At 33.6% G+C, this 18,008-nt stretch overlaps 2 protein-coding genes across 4 annotated transcripts in view; both read left to right on the top strand.

Moving 5' to 3' along the window:
* The first annotated feature begins 31 nt into the window (after positions 1-31).
* On the top strand, positions 32-12,088 carry LOC136409595 (prostaglandin E2 receptor EP3 subtype). Of its 2 annotated transcripts, XM_066391205.1 has the most exons (6): positions 36-267; positions 2,120-2,595; positions 10,395-10,578; positions 10,635-10,861; positions 10,916-11,135; positions 11,647-12,088. In XM_066391205.1, the coding sequence occupies exons 2-6, from the start codon at positions 2,227-2,229 to the stop codon at positions 11,694-11,696; spliced, it is 1,050 nt and encodes a 349-aa protein (XP_066247302.1). In that variant the 5' UTR covers positions 36-267; positions 2,120-2,226; the 3' UTR covers positions 11,697-12,088. The 2 variants fall into 2 exon arrangements, with proteins under 2 accessions (XP_066247301.1, XP_066247302.1); XM_066391204.1 differs by having other exon boundaries at positions 32-267; positions 10,916-12,088.
* A 2,012-nt stretch (positions 12,089-14,100) lies between these two features.
* The window catches only part of sosie, a 99,238-nt gene continuing 95,330 nt past the window's right edge, over positions 14,101-18,008 (top strand). For both annotated transcript variants that reach the window (XR_010752198.1, XM_066391443.1), the window contains exons 1-2: positions 14,101-14,311; positions 15,738-15,869. Coding sequence is in view for 1 of the 2 variants with exons in the window: in XM_066391443.1 (XP_066247540.1) it covers positions 14,191-14,311; positions 15,738-15,869 (253 nt within the window). In the remaining variant the exon portion in view is untranslated. The remainder of the gene's footprint in view (positions 14,312-15,737; positions 15,870-18,008) is intronic.

The following is an 18,008-nucleotide window of genomic DNA, read 5'->3' as shown; positions in this document are numbered from 1 at the left end:
AGCTCGAAAAACTTGCTTGTCATGCAATTATTTCGGACACCTTGTATAACCAGCAATAATTCGCGCCTGTTGATTGGCTGACGAACTTAATGTGGAAGGAGAAACACTTGAGAGGAGAGAACTTATTTACAAATAAATTATGCTCTATTGTTGGTGGGTGACATGGGGTGCTAGTATAGTCTCTCCAAGTTTCTGTAAAGTGCAAAAACTTTCCAGGAGAAGTTGGAGAAGAAGTTCTAGTGCTCTGCCTATCGAATCGTAGTTTGGGTGAGTCTCATCTTTGGGTGTTCAAGCTTACGATTTTTGCCCTAAAATTGTTGAGGAATGCAAACAAAAACGTAAAATAGCATTTATAGGTATATTAGTCAGGGCATGCCTCTACCAATATAGGGTGTTCTGTATGGTATGTTATAAAGTAAGTATAGTCCCTGCCAACCACGCTCTTCTTTAACACTGTAAATTGCAGTGCAAGACCCATCTGGTGATTAAAGTTCCAATAACTTCGGCGTTCTTTGATGATAACCTAGTCTAATGAGGGTCTGAATTGCAAATAATAAAAAACGGATTCTGGCAATAACCCATCGATCTATCAAAACCGTATGTCAATATTTAGTAATTTGTGTCAAAACAGATCTGATTTCCAATACATATTTGCGTAGTTCGTTTCCTGTGGGAGTTTTTTCTGGCCAAGTTTTCTAGTTAATCCAATAAATTATAGATTGATATCAATTCCATAAATAAATTTCTATTCTAAATCGGGTGTGAGATTTTTGCTCCGAATTATTCCTGAAGCTGCCATGTTTCACCCTCCCTTAAGGTTTGTGATAAATAGCCCTTTATGAAGCCATTTTAATATGGTTATGGTCCTAAAAATAGGTGAAAGTAAAAATAACCTTATAATAATGATCTGCAATTTTCTTTAAAAGCTTTTCTTTATTTGTCGGTAGGTGCATTTGTTTAAATTTAGTCACTGTATACTGAAAGGAAATAGACCACTTCCAATAAGGTCTTCAATATTTTAAATTGCAGACTGACAATAAATACATAATTTAAAATTCGAATTAATCGATGGTTTAAAATGATTATTGCCGATTGAAATACAGCGTTCCTTATTGTAATCAATTACGAATGAGGTATCTACTATAAGGAGAACCTCACTAGTTGCACATTAACGAGCTCAAGACAATGTTACCATTTTTAACATGCAAAGGTAGTCGACAATTATTGTTTTATCGATCGTTGGTTTGGTATGCAAAAAGCTCTTGTTAAACTATTTTGCAGTTTCTGGGGGCTTTTGTTAACGCGCCTTGTTTATTCTTCACAATACATTGCAATAGGCACAAGAAGAATTCATACATATGTATTAGTAAATTTGATGAGTACAATAAGTTTTCAAATTTAACTACCTCTAAAGACCATTTATGAGTCCTTTATGATATTTTTTTAAATTGTAGGTACCTAACAATTACTTTGTAGCATTGTTAAAGAAATCAAAACCCATGTATACTTGATCCTAATAAAAATAACGAAATTTTCCGGAATTAATCTCCCGTATTGTTATTATGAGATTTTAGAGTGCTTTCTCATGTTGCATCTAATACTGCTGATCCAGATATATTTTAATTCCGTAATTGAGTATTTACAAAAAATTCCATTTGATAAAACTTATAGAACTATAGACGTACTTCAGCAACCATATATCCTGCCTGACCAACTCATCAAATAATCATCACCTAATTCTAAGTCCTTATCTGCCAATAAAAAATCTAGTAACGTAATTCCTATAGTCCTTTCCATCAGACTGTTTGGTAATTACATGTTTATCACTACTCTCTGTGAATAACAGAGCTAATTAAAGTTGATTATTACACTCTCTTTGGTTATTCCAGGGATGCTCTGTAATGAGCACTAATCAAAGATAGCATGTCCTCGTTAGAGCATCTTGTTGATGTATAAGTTCAACTATTGAATAAACTATCTGTAACTACAATTATTATGCTTTTATCAGACAACAAAAATGTAAACACCGATTTGACTATCGCCCAGTTAAGGTACACATTAGACCGATAAAGAGTCTTATTAAATTCAAAGCGTTGCAGGTAGAATTCTTTTGTTATAGATTAGAGGGAAATTTGAGTGCTCAAAATCTGCTCGTCGTGCCGGCCTGGATTCAGTTGAGTGACGCTTTTCTCAAGTGTAATGAAAGTGTGAACTTCCACCAACAACATGAACCTCACTGAACTCACACGTTCACCATCCCACGTATCATCAGGAATTATTAAAGGACTAGTGGTGGTTTCATTCATCATAGGGATAATTGGTAACACCATAGCCCTAATCATCCTCTATCGTTCAGCAAAGAGGAGAAACAAGAAGCATGTTCTGATGTTAAGATGGTTAGCTGTCAACGATTTGACAGCAGCAGTGGGCATGTTGACTATCACCAACATGAGAAGGTATGACGTATTGCCCGAATACTGGACTTGCACATCTTTGGTTATTCTCCGAGGTTTTGGCCTAGGCTCCGGGATTGTAGCCCTTATAATGGCTCTGGAAAGATGGTTTGCTCTTACCAGGCCCTTTTTATATCAAAAGGTGAGTGTTTTCTTACAGCACCCTTGTTTGCACCCAATTAAGTACAAATGGCTTTTTTATTAGTGGACTTATTTTGGGGCGTCACGCTTATTATTAATGACCTATTTTTGGGGAAACATTAATTTCATTTGTGCTGATAATAACAATGTGTTGGTGTAATCAACACTACGTGTCTATCCTAACGTTTTGTGTAGATACGGCCTTATAAGGTTTGAATTGTTGTATCTCATAGTTCTTAGTAATTATTGTAAAGTAACAAATTATTATTTTAGTAAATTCTAATTATTATTTGAAATAAGCTTTTCATATCTGATTTATTTCATAACATAAGACGTGCCGACAATAAATTATAATTTCTCCATTAAACATTTCCATATACAAAAAAACTAATAACTAATGGAAGCATTATCAAAGCTAACGACAGGCATCTTACCATTATGTGATCCAAATTCGAATGCAAATTCTCGTAGTAATGACTCTTTTGGCAATGGGTTTCGGAAAGTGAGGGTCATAAAATCTCATTCCTTCCTATTTCTAATGTGCTAAATTGAAATGGGTTATAAAATGTCTCCGATGATTTCCTGTGTTTTATATTCGATAAAGTTAAAAGAATTCCGTTGGCAAAAAGATTAGTTAGGGCATAAACTATTAATCGATTTGGTATAGTTTAAACACGCACACTCCTGCTGACCATTATTTTTTAACTCCTTAAATTATGCACGATTATGCGATAAAGTGTACGGGTCTTGTATTATTTATAATACTTTATAAGTAGCGCGTTTTCTTTTTCTTACAAGATGGAAAGCGATGGAGAACCTTGATTTTCCGAACAAGTTTGCTGAAACTTAATTCCAAGTTCTATCACAGTTCTTTTATGAATCGTTGAAAACATTATAAGTTTCCAATATATTTTGGTGTACATAATTTCAAGAACCGGTAATGACTTATTATTATTTAAGTTTCCAATTTTATTTCTACTTTATTGTAATTTTTTTTCTTATGATTCGCTCTCCATCTTCGGAGAAATTGAGCTAACGGATCCTATCCAGCTAGACAGCTTCAAGTTTTCTGTGCAATTCATAATTTAATGCATTTCTGTTAAATGACAGAAAATCTCTTAAAAGAAGTAAATTTCCGAAGGTGCACACTTTGCCTAAATTTTCTCCAAAATCGCAGCAACGTTCATCTATACTCACCGAACCGAACAAATGAGCGAATTATTTTTTGGTCCGTCTTTTTTCGTTTGAAATTCCAGTTCCAAAATCGGATACATTACTTAAATGAAAATAACTAATTAAATAATAAAATATCGAAACATTACATACGTTCTCTACTAATAGTAATAGTAGTATTTCGACAAAAATTGCTTGTTCCAAATTCGGTATGTGGTGTAGCAATAAGAAACGTACAGGGTGTTTTTTTTCAACTATCCACTCAAAAACTGCTGCAGTATAAAAATTTTTAAAAAACGTGTAAATTTTTATTTTTTGGGGGCTCCCTTTTGACTCATAAACGAATGTGTTGCTACTCACCTTCTCACCCTCACGCACCCCAACTTAAAAAAATTAAATGGGATCACCCCTTCTGTGACGCATCAATGGATAGCTAAAATTTTCTTGAACACAGTTCTATATGAATTTCTGCTTTTTGAATGTATATTTTTTTAAAATTACCCTTTAAAGGTGCTTTGTCTTATACTCTTACTGTTGGTTACTGTTTGGAGGAAAACGGTGCTCAATTTGAACATTTGTATGAATAATTAATAAAACTTCACTACTTAAACCCTACGTTCAATTTTTTAATTCCACTTACTCAAATGAGATTAAATATTTTGGTAAGACACAACAGCTTTACAGGGTGATTAAAAAACATACATTTAAAAAGCAGAAATGCATACAAAATTGTTTTTAGGAAGATTTTAGCTATCCATTGATGTGTCATGAGAGGAATGTTCCCATTTAATTGTTTTAAATTGAGATGGGAGTAGGTGAAAGGATGATTAGCAACACATTCATTCTTGGGTCAAAAGGTGGCCCTCAAAAAATTAATATTTACGTGTTTTTGGAAGTTTTTTATACTGCAATAGTTTTTGAGATTTGTTGGGTAGAGAATTTTAAAAAAATCACCGTGTGTGTTACAAATGAGAAATACTAGATAGCTAGATAAAGTGTGGACACTTACAACAAGAGTTTTGGAAGAATTCTAGCGTTTTAAGCTATTTCTCAACTACCTATTTCAAGCAATTCCATAGAAGTGTCCATAAGTAATAAAAATATTAAGTATCATCTCTTTGTGATATTTTAGTATTTTAGCATACTCGCTTCTTTTTACTACATTTTACTAGTACTAATATTTTGCCACTAATATTAAAATGGAAAATACAACAAACCCAAAATGGCCATTTTCCCCATTTTAATAAAAAAAATTGTCACAAAGTTCTACACTTGGCTACCTACCTCCTTCTTTCATATATTGTATAATGTAATTTCAGAAATGCTGCAGCAGGGACTGAATCCATTGCTCCCATCATTGAGTCGGGTGTTTATAGTTATTCCACTTTAACACTTATGTTCGCGATTTCGGAACAACTTGAAAATTAAAATTCTTAAAACTCCATTTTTAAGTCTTTAGAGCCTTAATGAAGTATTATAGCCAGGAAGAGAATACATATTTGTCGATTAGAGCCATAAATAGCTATAATAAAGGCTTAAAAATTTTCCCGAACATTTGTAAAGGGGTAATACCCAATTTTAACGGCTTTTCAAATTTTAAGCGTCAATATCTTGGGAACCCGAAGAGTAATTGCAATGAAAATACAGATAAAATCCGTCTCCCCCATAAGCTGTATAAGCCAACGCTGAGCAGATTGCCTTATATCTTTTATATCCCGGGGTAGGAACAACCTATAATACTCATTTTCGCGGATAAGATTTTTTTTTTAATTTATTTCGCCACTTTAACCATATCTTTATTTCTTATAGTTTACAAGATCTCTGTAGAATGTATTCTTATCTGGAACAACCTGTATATATAGAGTGTCCGGACATATCATCAAAATATTTTGGGAGGCGATTCTAGAGATTATAATAATAAAAAAAAGTTCTTATAAAAATTGCTTCTTAAAGCGGGAACTCTGAAAATATTTTTTTCACAATATTTTTGAAACGGTTAATGCTAAAATTAATTTTAATAAGTTGGAATGGGAAAACTCTTTCGTGTTAATAATTGCAGATTTTAGTCAAAGGAGTCACATACAGGGGGTCTCCTACGTTTAGTTGCCCTAAGAACTAAACCGAGGGCATTTTTAACATTTGATTTGATATTGATTTATAAAAATTCGTTTTTCTAGAAAACGGCTGTCCTAACGAGATGAAATAAGAGGACCGTTTTTTACTTCAAAAATATTTGAAATTCCGTAATTTGATTTCAAAAGTTAAGAAATGTTACAAACAAAAAAGTTGGGGTAACATTTACGTAAGAGACCCCCTATATGTGACGCCACTAACAAAAACCTGTAATTATTAATTAAAAAAATCCTATTCCAACTTATTACATTATACCGAATTTCATAATTTTAGTGCAAACCGTTTCGAAAATATTACGAAAAAACCATTTTCAAAGTTCCCGCTTTAAGGGGTTCTAATCTCTTTAAGACACAATTGTGTGATACAAGTATGTTTATAAGAACTTTTTTATTATTTTAATCTCTAGAGTCGCCTCCTAAAATATTTCAACGTTATTTCCGAACACCTTGTATGTGTATGTATATCTGTAAATTACACAAATCAACAGTTCCTGAAAAGTTTCGAAATTTTCCTCTATTTTCCATTCCTCGAAACTCCCTATTAGCGTTGCTTTGGGACACGTCCCTCGAGTATGGAGGTCGGTGAACAAAGTTTTCATTCTAAAAGTAGAAATAAATGACTACAAAACTGTCAAAGCCTTTGGACTAAAAAGTTTGACATCATTTATACTGTCAACAACTAATCTTAACAAAGGAACTAGTGGTGCAACAGCCGATTAGTAAAAGTCAATATGCACATAACAAGGAAAAGTTGATAGACACAGCATTTCATTCACTAGTACACAAAATAGAGAAGGCTTCTTCAGACGGATTAGTGTTCTTATCACTCTTCTTTGCACTTCTCAAATATGCAACTTTTTTAACCTCATTCAAGGACCGGCAACTTTTACGATGCCCTTACGACCCGAAGTACCGCAGCCCAGCTAATGGAATGGGTCATTCGGCATTTCGTGATCATAAAATCATGGCATCTATGGGGGACCACTAGCAAGAAATTAGAATTAAGGATGGCTGTCCACAGGACAGCTGCTTATTACCGCGATTGTGGTGCTTCCTGATGGATGGACATTTGAGGAGGAGTAAAAGCGAGGAATTCAGTATGCAAGCATGGGCTAACGATGTGAGTGATGATATTGGGCAAATTCACCGGCAATGCCTGCGACCGAGTGCAAATTGCTTTTAAGACAATAGAATAATGGTTTACTAAGATAGTGTCGATCCTAACAAAATAGAGGTAATTTTGAACAACAGAACAGAACAGAAGAAAGATGAACATAGGATTCGGCAACCCACGTTGTACGGGAACCCCTTGCTACTGAAACCCAAGGCTAAGCACTTGTGGAGTGAGCATTGCCAGCAAGTTCACCTGGAAGAGAGTCACCTGGAAAAAACGTTCAATAAGACAAAAACATTGACATGACATGGCATGACAATGGCAACTGAGAAGGGCAGTAGAAAAGACATTGGCAAGACAGGGCTTGAAGTTCCACGTCTTACACCAACTTTTCGCTGTTGGTTTGATAGTCAACGCTAGCTAAGGCGGATCATGAGCTCAAACTGGACACCGCAGAAATTGGTCTGCCTAACGATCACGGGTACATTCAGAACCAGAACCAGCCCTTGCAATCAAGATCAAGAGGGAGGCTATGACTTTCCATAAGAGTATTGAAGCCTGCAAATAATAGACGAAACTAGCCATGTAAGATAACTGGTCTCGTTCGACGAAACATTTCAATCGTATTATCGGAGTAGGGTAGCTTAAATGATTAATTATGACTGGAAGGGTCATTTAAAGTCAACATTCCAAAGAGAGAGGAATTTAAAACGCAACTTTTTCAGTCGTTTTCAGACAAAATGAAATTTGGTATACTGGGTAATTACAAATGATTGATACACAACTAACGGGAAGATAAATAAGGCTGGCCGCGAAAGGGATGAATTTTTTATTTTCGAAGATTATATAGGGTGTAACATATCATCATGGAGATATTTCAGGGAGCAATAATGTATATAATATAATAATGTAATATAATGTAAAACAATTTAAAAATACTAATACACCCATGGTCAAAAACACACCATTTTCGATATACAGAGTGGAAAAATTTTACATATTTTTTATATTTTGCGCTTTTCTCACATATGCCTTGAGTTAAATTTCTAAAATTTACTACACTAATTTTCTTTAAGATCCTCTACAACAAAATTTCAAAATCGTCTGTAGCGATATGCAAAATGTTATGGTTTTTTAGGTCATGTACTATTTTATGCTTTGTATATATTTTTGGAAAACTTTGTATGAATTGTGATAACAAATTAAAATTCCTTCTTCAATTCTTTAATTTTCTGGTCCCTTGCAATATTTTCGTATTTTTCACCGTTTTCGTAGAATTTGCAAAAATATCTATCGATGCAAGAAGAAGGTCCAGTCTGCATATTCCGGTCTGTAATCTAGAATGCCACGGCTGTGGTTCAGACATTTTAATAATTTAGTTTTGATTTTTCAAAAATTTAACTCAAGGTATTCGTGAGAAAAACGCAAAATATGAGAAAAAAACGTGAAATTTTGCCACCTTGTATATTGAAAATGCGCGTTTTTTGGCCATTGGTCTATTAGCATTTTTTTATTATTTTGTAGAATACTATGTCCCCCTGGAATGTTTCCCTGATGATATGTTACACTCTTTATACAGAACGTATCAGAATTGGTCTGTCTACTGTTTCCTGTAGGTTCCTGTAGCTGAAATAAGTATTAAAGCATTTATAAACAAATGTCTAATTGCCCTTTAGTTTCGATATACAGGGTGTTAAATTGATTTGTCTTCGCCACTGGCTGATTTACAAAGACTAACAGTTTTTGGTTTTATACCTATCGGTATACTGAACTTGCATCCAAATTTTGATTGAGATATCTCAAGAGCTTATGAAATAAAAAAAATTAAAACTTCTTTCTTTTTCTTGAATTGTAAAAATGCACTTAATCAAAAAAATATTTTTTATGACTAAACAACTTAAAATGCAACAAACTAAGAAGAGACAAAAATTTGCTGAACATATGGGCGCATGTAATGGACTACTTTAAACGAAATATTATACTAAGTGTTACAATTGTTTATAACTAAAAAGGGCACATTAAATCCATATCTCCGGCACTGGTAAATGATTAAAATTAATAATTTTTTATATTATACCTACTGATATGCTAAACTCATTTACGAAATTTGGTAAAAAAATTTTGAGCTGTTTGCAAAAAAAAATAAAAACTAACACCCTGTATTTCTAAACTAAAGAACAATTCGACGTTTGTTTATATAAACTTTATTTATTATTTATTATTTATTATTTATGTAAACTTAACTATAACTTTTATATAAACTGTCTATATAAACTATTGTTTATATTAACTATAAATTATTAACTATTTCGGTCGCAGGAACCTATAGTAAGCAGTTGGCAGAACAATTCTGATACACCCAGTCTTCTACGCTGAGATTTTTGCTTTACTTTAAGTAGTTCCACTAGCAGAAATCAAGGTAAGAAACGAGCTGTCTTCAAAATCAGAATGGGAGCAGCAAGTTAGTCATAAGGAGGGGAGAAGCGAAAAAAAATCATAAGAATTTAATCTCAGAATTCCACCATTTTGGATACTACTTAGGTTTTTCAGAAACTAGTATTAAAGAAAGAGGGACTTTTTTTATATATATTTTCCCTCTCTTCGTGGTACTGCTATATCTGAGTAAAAAGTGTCAAGCGCTGAAGCTCATACTGTTAATAATAATAGAATATAATATGTTGTGTGAGCGTATATAAATTGCGGTGATTTAATATTAATAATTCTAATAATATCTGGAAAAATCTTAATCTTTATTTTATGAGGGGATACTTTTTCCTTCAAATTTCCCAACTCTTCTTTCCCCTTTAATTCTGCATATCTATTAGGAAAATTTATCCTACTTTTCCTCCAGTCCTGTTGATGATTCTTTATTCTGTTTATAGAAGAAAACGTAATTATGCCATAAATAGAGTGTTGTGTGGCTCTAATTTACTTTGAAAAACCCTGCTATGGCAATATCAATTTTTTTAATGGGAAAATATGATTATGAATAATCTTTGTGAGCGATCAGTCGATTGATATATAACATCGTTCTCATAACGACTCGCGAAGAAAATAAGTATCAGGTGCGAATAACAATTTTATAGGGTGTGGCATTCTAAAGTTATACTTTTATTTCGTCGATATTTATAAAAATAGAGAAATAGCACTTATTCAAAAAATTCCAGCCAAATGGCTTATTTACTACGAGACGAATTTGCTGGCCTTCAAACGTTGTTGGAAGCGCTATTAATTTAGAAGCACTCCCATCTATGTCACGTGTAATAAAAATATAAATGGCACACATTAAATGAGATCATGATGTATAATATTATTTATGCTGAGAAATCTTGTACCAAATATGGCCATATTTACATAACCCTTAAACTTTTGAACTTCTAGCTGGTTACATATGACGTACTAAAACGCACTTTGTGCTGCTTGTGGCTGGCCGCCCTCCTCTTCACTTATTCTCCCTTATTTGGTTTCGGCCTTTTCTACGATAAAGAAAAAAAGTTGTGCATCAGGTACAGATTTGGAAAAACTGCTGTGGACAAGACTTTTGCCTGGCTTAATTTTGCTGTTGGTAAGCGCTACACCTCTTTTACCACAAAAATGCATAATCTAGAATTTTGTCTTTAGGTATCTTAGTATGCTTCAGCATAGCTCTATGCAACATAGCTGTGGTTTTAGAATTGTCAAAAATCCGCTCCCAAAACAGAGTTCTAGTTAGGCGTATCAGTCGGTCTTTGATAGTAAACAATAGATCTGGCTACACTAGACACCAGCAGACACCTGAAGAGGTGGCTTTTGCTAAACTGATGGCTTACATCTCGGTGATATTTTGTGTCTGTTGGGGACCTCAGATTGTAAGTATTTAAACTTTCAATTATTCCCCAATTTAATTATCTCTTAATTTCCAGATTACGATCCCCCTAGCCCAATTAGGAAACACTTCGAGAGGCTCCGCGATTTTCACTCAAATCGCGGATTTCTTATTAGCGATGTATTTCACATTAGACCCTTTCGTTTACGTCCTGCAAAGGTACATTGAGAAAGGGTCGTTAGGTTTCACTTGTTGTTTTCTCGGGAGAAGGACGTCAACAAGCAGCCTCCCTACCACTACAACCACTGCAGCAGGAGGTACTCCCGCTACCGTTTTAATACCTCCATCTTCTCATTCAGCACCTCCTAGTGCATAATTTATGTATTTGTAGGGAGAGGTTATCTAACATTGATTTTGTGTTTACAGCGAAGAAATGTCTTGACCTAAATGAAGCAGATAGGTTTATAATCAGCGAAGCCATCGGATAGCGTGTTGCTTAAAAATTAATCTCCCAATCCACTGCTGTGCATGGTAGCCCCAAAACCTTAATAAGCCATTATTGTTGATGTAAGAGATGGACGAAGGTCTTTAGGCATATGTGTATTTAAACCTTGAAGGAAAGCCTGTAGAGAATGCATGAATTTGTAACTAACGTGTAATCACACGAAAGACAAAATGAAACTTAGTGCAGAGTGTTGTTGCCAATTTGGGCACGAGGATTATCTAAATTTAAGAAGTCTTTTCTCTGATCGATTCAGCACCAGTAAAACTAATAGCACTGATGCAAAATATGTTGACGTATGTAATATATAACATATTTTCTTGTAGAATCGATGAAATGGAACACACAAGAAAGTACCGCTTTGTACTCAGACTGAATGGGACCAAAATAGTAGTCATAGGACCTGACACTGTTGTCTGATCTCTTCTGCTTGCATAGAGTGAATTTTTTGTATACTTTTACTTAATATGCTTCTAATCCATAAGCACCTTCTTCTATGTAAGTTTTGTCCACGTAATTAATTTACTCTTAACTTGAGATTTTACCTGTTGTATCATTAAGTTGTGAAAACCAAAGCGCTGTACAGGACGTCCCTTAAAAGACAAGATGAAACATTCCAATTTTGCAAATTGCCACATTTAACGTTGTCTTTCCTTGAAAATCAGGCGTCCTGTGTCAATAAATTATACTCACTTATTGGATAATAGACTGATCTATTTTTGTGATAAAACTAACTCTATGGTGTAAAAATTATATATAATAAATTCTTCACCACCTATATTCGTTTCATCTGCTCCTTCAGGAACTCTTACACGCACAGGGATGGGATAGCAATTTATATTTAGGCAAAGGAAAGAAGCATTTGCGTAAAATATATTTTTAGCTTAGTCACTATTAGGGTTAAAAACACTTCTTTTGTGTGGTCCGCATATTAATGAGGGAATTTACTGGGCAGGAACCGAACTTCGTGAGACATAAAACGACACAAATTACAATATAACTTATATCGTAGGCATCTTTTTTATACTTAATGTATAATTCAATACATATGTTGGTATGAGAGCGCCTGGTAATAAGCCAACAAATCAAGACTGTGCATTTGGTTGTTCATGCAGTACAGGCCGTAAACAACCTGTAAAGTGCTGTAAAGGTGGCAACTGGATTGACATTTAAAACCAAAGAAGCCACGTTAAATTTAGTTCGGAAAATAAAGGGGCGGTGGTGGAACAATTTGTAGATTAGCTGTAGGTCAGCCAACCATCTTAGAGGGTTTCAATGACGCAATAGATTGCGTGTTGCTTGGATTTTAGTCCGGTCAGTGCGGAAAAGTTATGGCAGAACAAAACTTGAAAAGCCAATAATGATAAGTCTGCGTATGTACGTCTATCTATATACGTGTGTTTGTGTGTAATTACAGGATAACGCATTATCTCGACAATATCTTGTATTTCATAGTATTCCGATTATCAACGATTTCCCAGATACTCACGATTAAAATGTGACATTTTTGTATTCTCGAAGTTTGTAACTTCCCGGCGAATTAAAAGAAACACCTTTTACATTTCTATTCTAACTTTTTAAGATTTTTTTGACTTTGCACGTCTTGTCACCTGTCAAAATTTTGAAAATTATTCTCACTTGTCAAATGTTAGAGGTTTAGATTCTTTTCGAAAAGTTGCGACAATAATGCGGATCGAACTTCTCTCACACTTAATCCGTGTGGAAGTTATCGCCCTTAAAGGAGATGTAAAAATTGTTATATATTTCAAATTGAAATATGTCGAAAACCATTGAAAATTAAAAGAGAGAGAGTTGTTAGTAGAAAATGCTCTGGAGACTAAAGTGGATTATATAAAATATTCTGGGAACTTAGAGGTGAAAGTCCAATTAAAATAAGAAGGTTATTACTTCTTCATGGAAACTGGAACATCCTGTATACTTAAAAAAATGCAATAAATACGTAAGTGTGAGAACTTTATACAGTTTATAAAATTTTCCGTTAAATCAATTGGTCTCAATCCTCATTCGACCCTGATGGATGTCTAATTTCGATTGATTTTAGGTCAAAAAATCGTGGAAATGCCGTTTTAGAGAAATTTTCGAATTTACCAAAATTAAGCTCATACCGATTCTGTATCTCTCAAACTAAATAAAATACAAATTACAACCCCGTTTGATTAGTTTTATATAATTGATATAGACGATTAAAAAAATGCGTATATGGGGGCAATTGGCCCACTAAATTTCAAGGTACTGAATCCCCCAAACTTAGGGAAGCATTCCGACTGATTTTGACCCCAATTCAACCTTGAATATCTGATTTCATATTTTTTAGAGGGAGACATTTTTTAACAGAATTTTCAAAATCGAGAAAAGGACAATCGAGACATTTGAGAAAATTTAGAAAAGTCGAGCTGATTAATTTGATAGTGTTGACGATCCAAGATTTAAAATATCAAAAATAATAGCTGCAATCTGAACTAATCTAAGGTGAATAATATGTTATGTCAGCCACCCTGTAGATAAATCAAAAGATAATATACAAAGTGCTTCAAAATTCATGTGGGAACATCCCACCTAAAATTCATTTTTTTCTAGAAAATATATTCATATGTATGAAGGATGAAATTGCCTGGACTACAACCCTTGAAGGCGCCGCAGTGGTCACCTGGTTTTCTTATCGGTCTTAAGATCCATCCTCAAGAAGTAATTCAAGGTTACACACAATCTTAGTGTGCATATCTTGTGGCGCATGCGTTCGGTGTGAAAAGAATTCTGGGCGAAGACCTGGATAAGCAGGCCACTTTTGACCACTGTAACTGGCTAGTGGGGTTCTTTGTCCATCAAATCAGTGTGGAAAGTCCTTCACAATGAAGGCTTTTTATGTGACGGTGTCCATTCCTCTTTTGTTGGTTCTTGCTGGATTTAACCACGCTCATGGGTTGACCACTTTTGGAAAATCCAGTCCCAACAATACGCCTCGGAATGACAGTAAGTATTTTCTCGTATACTTATCATTTAGGTCAAAAATTGGTGCTGTTAGAGCTAACGTAAATTGAAAGTTTTTTTTTGCATAAAAGTATATGTTAACACGAAAGTAAACTGTCACCCATAAAATGGAAGGCAGAGATGTCTCCGTTCATATCAACTCTCTTATGACTTGGTCTTTTATTTTTCCAATACATTATACCCGTTTCTATCAGACAATCGACATGAACATGTCTTTTAAAGCGTTCCTCATCGTTGTGAGTATTAACACTCTTTGTATCCAATGTAAGTTGATATTGCAGGTTCTTCACTTAGTAGCGCACCTTGGGCTGTGTCAGGGCACTTTTCCAGAAAGGTAGTCACGAAGATTTGGCTTTCATTAGGAATATTTGTACATTATTTCATGATCTAACATTTTGTATAGATACCGATCACCAACGAGTGATGAAACAATTTTAAGTATTTCACGTGAAGTAATTTTAGTACATATACAGGGTTTTCCAGAATAACTCTGCCTACAATAGGTTCCTGTGACCGAAATAAGAAATAAAGTTCATGTGAACGTAAGCTCGTTTTGGCTTCCTGTCTGAAATGGTGGGTGATAAAAAAAAAATTACCATTTTTTTAGTTTTTTCTTAATAAGACTGTTCCAATGTTAAATATTTTTATGAAAATTGTGGAGCGTAAAATAGATGTAAAGACACATCTTTTAATGTAAAAAAAGTTTTTAATTTCACCAATGATGTTCCCATTGGTGAAATTAAATGTGACCCTGAACATTTTAAACGAAAAATATGATACGCCACTGGTTTAAAAAAAGTAAAAAGTATTTTCTGAATGTTTCATGTTTCTATGAAAACAAGGTCTCTTGAATATTTTTAGTAACGTTAATCATTTTCTTTAAAAAAAAAAAAAATAAAACACAGAAATCTGCAACTGAGAAATCGCATAATTCATTCGTTTAACACAATAAATAATACACCAGGAATTTTTCAAATAGTGCGCGACAATATGCGAAAAAGGGTCAAGGCGTGCATTCTTGCAAGTGGAGGGCATTTTCAACACCCTATTTAGTTTTATTAGTAACATAACGTACCTAATGTACTCTTGTAATGTTAAATTAATCAGCAATTTTTTTTTCCTATGAAAACGGTTAACATTATGAAAAACATTCAAGATACCTTTTTTACAGAAATATGAAGCACTCAGAAGATAATTTTTCTTTTTTTTTAACTGGTGGCTCTATTTTCGAACAAAAACCAATAATTCTGAAGTTGAAACTTATAGCCAATTGAATTTTTCAACACGTCTCACTGTTGAAAAAAAAATCATAGCTATTGCGTCTGCAGAGATTAGAAAATTCCAATTGGCAAAATAGTCTCAAGGTCCGACCAAAACTTCTAAAAAAATGTTATTTTACAACTTTTAGTTGTCAAGGCTAAGCAATGCACCGTACAGACCGACTGCACCACCATCAAAAATACCACCTGCTTAAGGGGGGCTTGCTTATGTGGGGACAATCATCCCCCTATCAACGGAGAATGTATTGCCCCTTTACAAGGTAAGAATTTTTTTTAAGTAACATCTTCAAATAATTGATTTTTTGAGGTTTTTATCGAGACAGAAACTAGCGTAAAAAATTCTTGTTTGATAAATGTAAAGGTGATTCATTTAAGTGTCTATTAAAAATTGCGGAGAATAAAAAAAAGGCAATTATCTAAAATTTGGACAAATGGCCATGGCAAGATCATGGTGTACCTTTGACAAATAGTTCTACGCGAATGCTCAATTGCAAATTCTGTCCCAAAGCACATCGCCACCCATGAATTCACAATTAATTTAAACACTTTTGAAAATTGCTGTTTGGAAATGGCCGAACCTCGAATATTGGATTTCATCCAATACTTGTTTAATACTAATCAGAAAAGAGAAAACTATTTATATATACATATGTATATATGTACAAATATATACATGTATGTACTAAACATATACATTTACATGCATATAATATATATGCATATACTTATACAGGGTGTTCCTGAAATGACTGTACAATGCTTGACCAAAAATTCCTTAACTAAAAATAAGCCGTTTTAAGCAAATTTACCTATATCCGACATTGCTTCGTTTTGCCCCTATAGGGCGCCAAATTTCTCAAATAAGTATCGTCTTTTGAAGTAATTGCTAAACCCTTTGTCGATTTTTACGAATTTTGGAACAAAGAGTTACTATGTAAATTAGCGAGTTTTAAAATAAACGGGATCGTTTTTTAATGCTTGGGAATATTAAAAATGGCGCATCGTTCGTAAATAAAAGTTTATAGTTTTGTTAACCCCTGTATTTATGACTTTAATTTTTTTCTGCTACGAGCTGACTTTATTTTGAAACTTTTTGTCTCTTGTAAACTTTTTGTCAGACACACAATTTCTTTAGAAAAAAATTATTTACGATACCTTGCATTTCATGATGACTTAAAAAAAAAGATACTATTCCACATTATTATTTTTTCAAAGGAAACAGCCCTCTTTTATGACATTTTTCTCTTCTATCTAAAGTTTTTTGTAAATTGAATACAACATGCCCTACATCTTCAACCATTTTAATTTTATTTGTGTTTGTAGTCCAAATGTTATTGTATTATTAAAAGTTTGAGGCGTAAGAAAATATTTGAGATTATCTTTTTCATGGATACCTTCGAACTAGTAATAATCTTTCGCAATCACCTTCAAAGTTTGTCACTAAAGGTTTACACTTTTTTAAATTTAACTTCGTTATTTTACGAGTGCTTTCATTACTTTGCTTTTATCTGCATATGGACCACCCTGTATAACGTATTGACAACAGACATATCATGAAAATAATAATTTATGGAATTTCTAACGTCTCAATCTTTTAATAATAGTATTGGCACAATAACATTTGAACTACAAACACAAACATAATTGAAACGGTTGAAGATAGGTAGGTATAGGACACTTTATACCCGATTTATTAAAAACTTCAGATAAAAGCGAAAAATGACATAAAACTAAGGTGTTTCTATTTAAAAGAACAAAAGAGTGACATAGTATTTTCTTTACGAATCACCCTGTATAATGAAATTCTAGTGAAAAAATATCCCACTAGAAATCATTATTGACTCGTTCGAAGTATTGTTTTGTACATATTCTAGGAAAGTGATAGATAAGGGTGTTATTTTTTATTGAACCGACTTTTATACGATATACATATTCACATATACTGACATAATATAATAATTCATAGTTATGGAAAATCCTCATACCTGCATATATAGGTCAATTATGCGACTTTTAGATGCATTATAAAAAACAATTTCTGCAAAAATCATATTCTGGAAATAGACATTTAACTACGGCAATAATAGAGGAAATGATGATTTTCCTCGTGATTTTTATAGCAAAACTTGTAATTTTCTTCATAGTTATATTCCGTTGGGAAATCAGCAAATCAGGTACACGAAAGGAAATAAAAGGTTGGTTTCAAAAACTGTTGGGTGTGCGTGCGGTTTAAGCATTAAGACGTTCAAAAACTTTCAAGTGCTATTTATCACACTTCTCTGGGGTGCCTTTCTATAAATTTTAGTTGGAGCTGAACTAGGGTCTCTACCATTAATATTCACATAACCACTTTGTCAAGCTTACTGTTAATACGTCCAAGATTAACCTCTACCAGCATA

This window comes from Euwallacea similis, chromosome 6, assembly GCF_039881205.1.
Source record: "Euwallacea similis isolate ESF13 chromosome 6, ESF131.1, whole genome shotgun sequence".
NCBI classification, from domain to species: Eukaryota; Metazoa; Arthropoda; class Insecta; order Coleoptera; family Curculionidae; genus Euwallacea; species Euwallacea similis.
The sequence above is the reverse complement of the archived record's forward strand: the minus strand, read 5'-3'. Positions and strand labels throughout refer to the sequence as shown.

Coding starts and splice junctions, on each gene's coding strand:
- LOC136409595 (XM_066391204.1), top strand. CDS start 2,227: ATGAACCTCACTGAACTCACACGTTCACCATCCCACGTATCATCAGGA. Junction 10,579..10,634: donor CTGGCTTAATTTTGCTGTTG/GTAAGCGCTACA, acceptor TTTTGTCTTTAG/GTATCTTAGTATGCTTCAGC. Junction 10,862..10,915: donor TCTGTTGGGGACCTCAGATT/GTAAGTATTTAA, acceptor CTTAATTTCCAG/ATTACGATCCCCCTAGCCCA.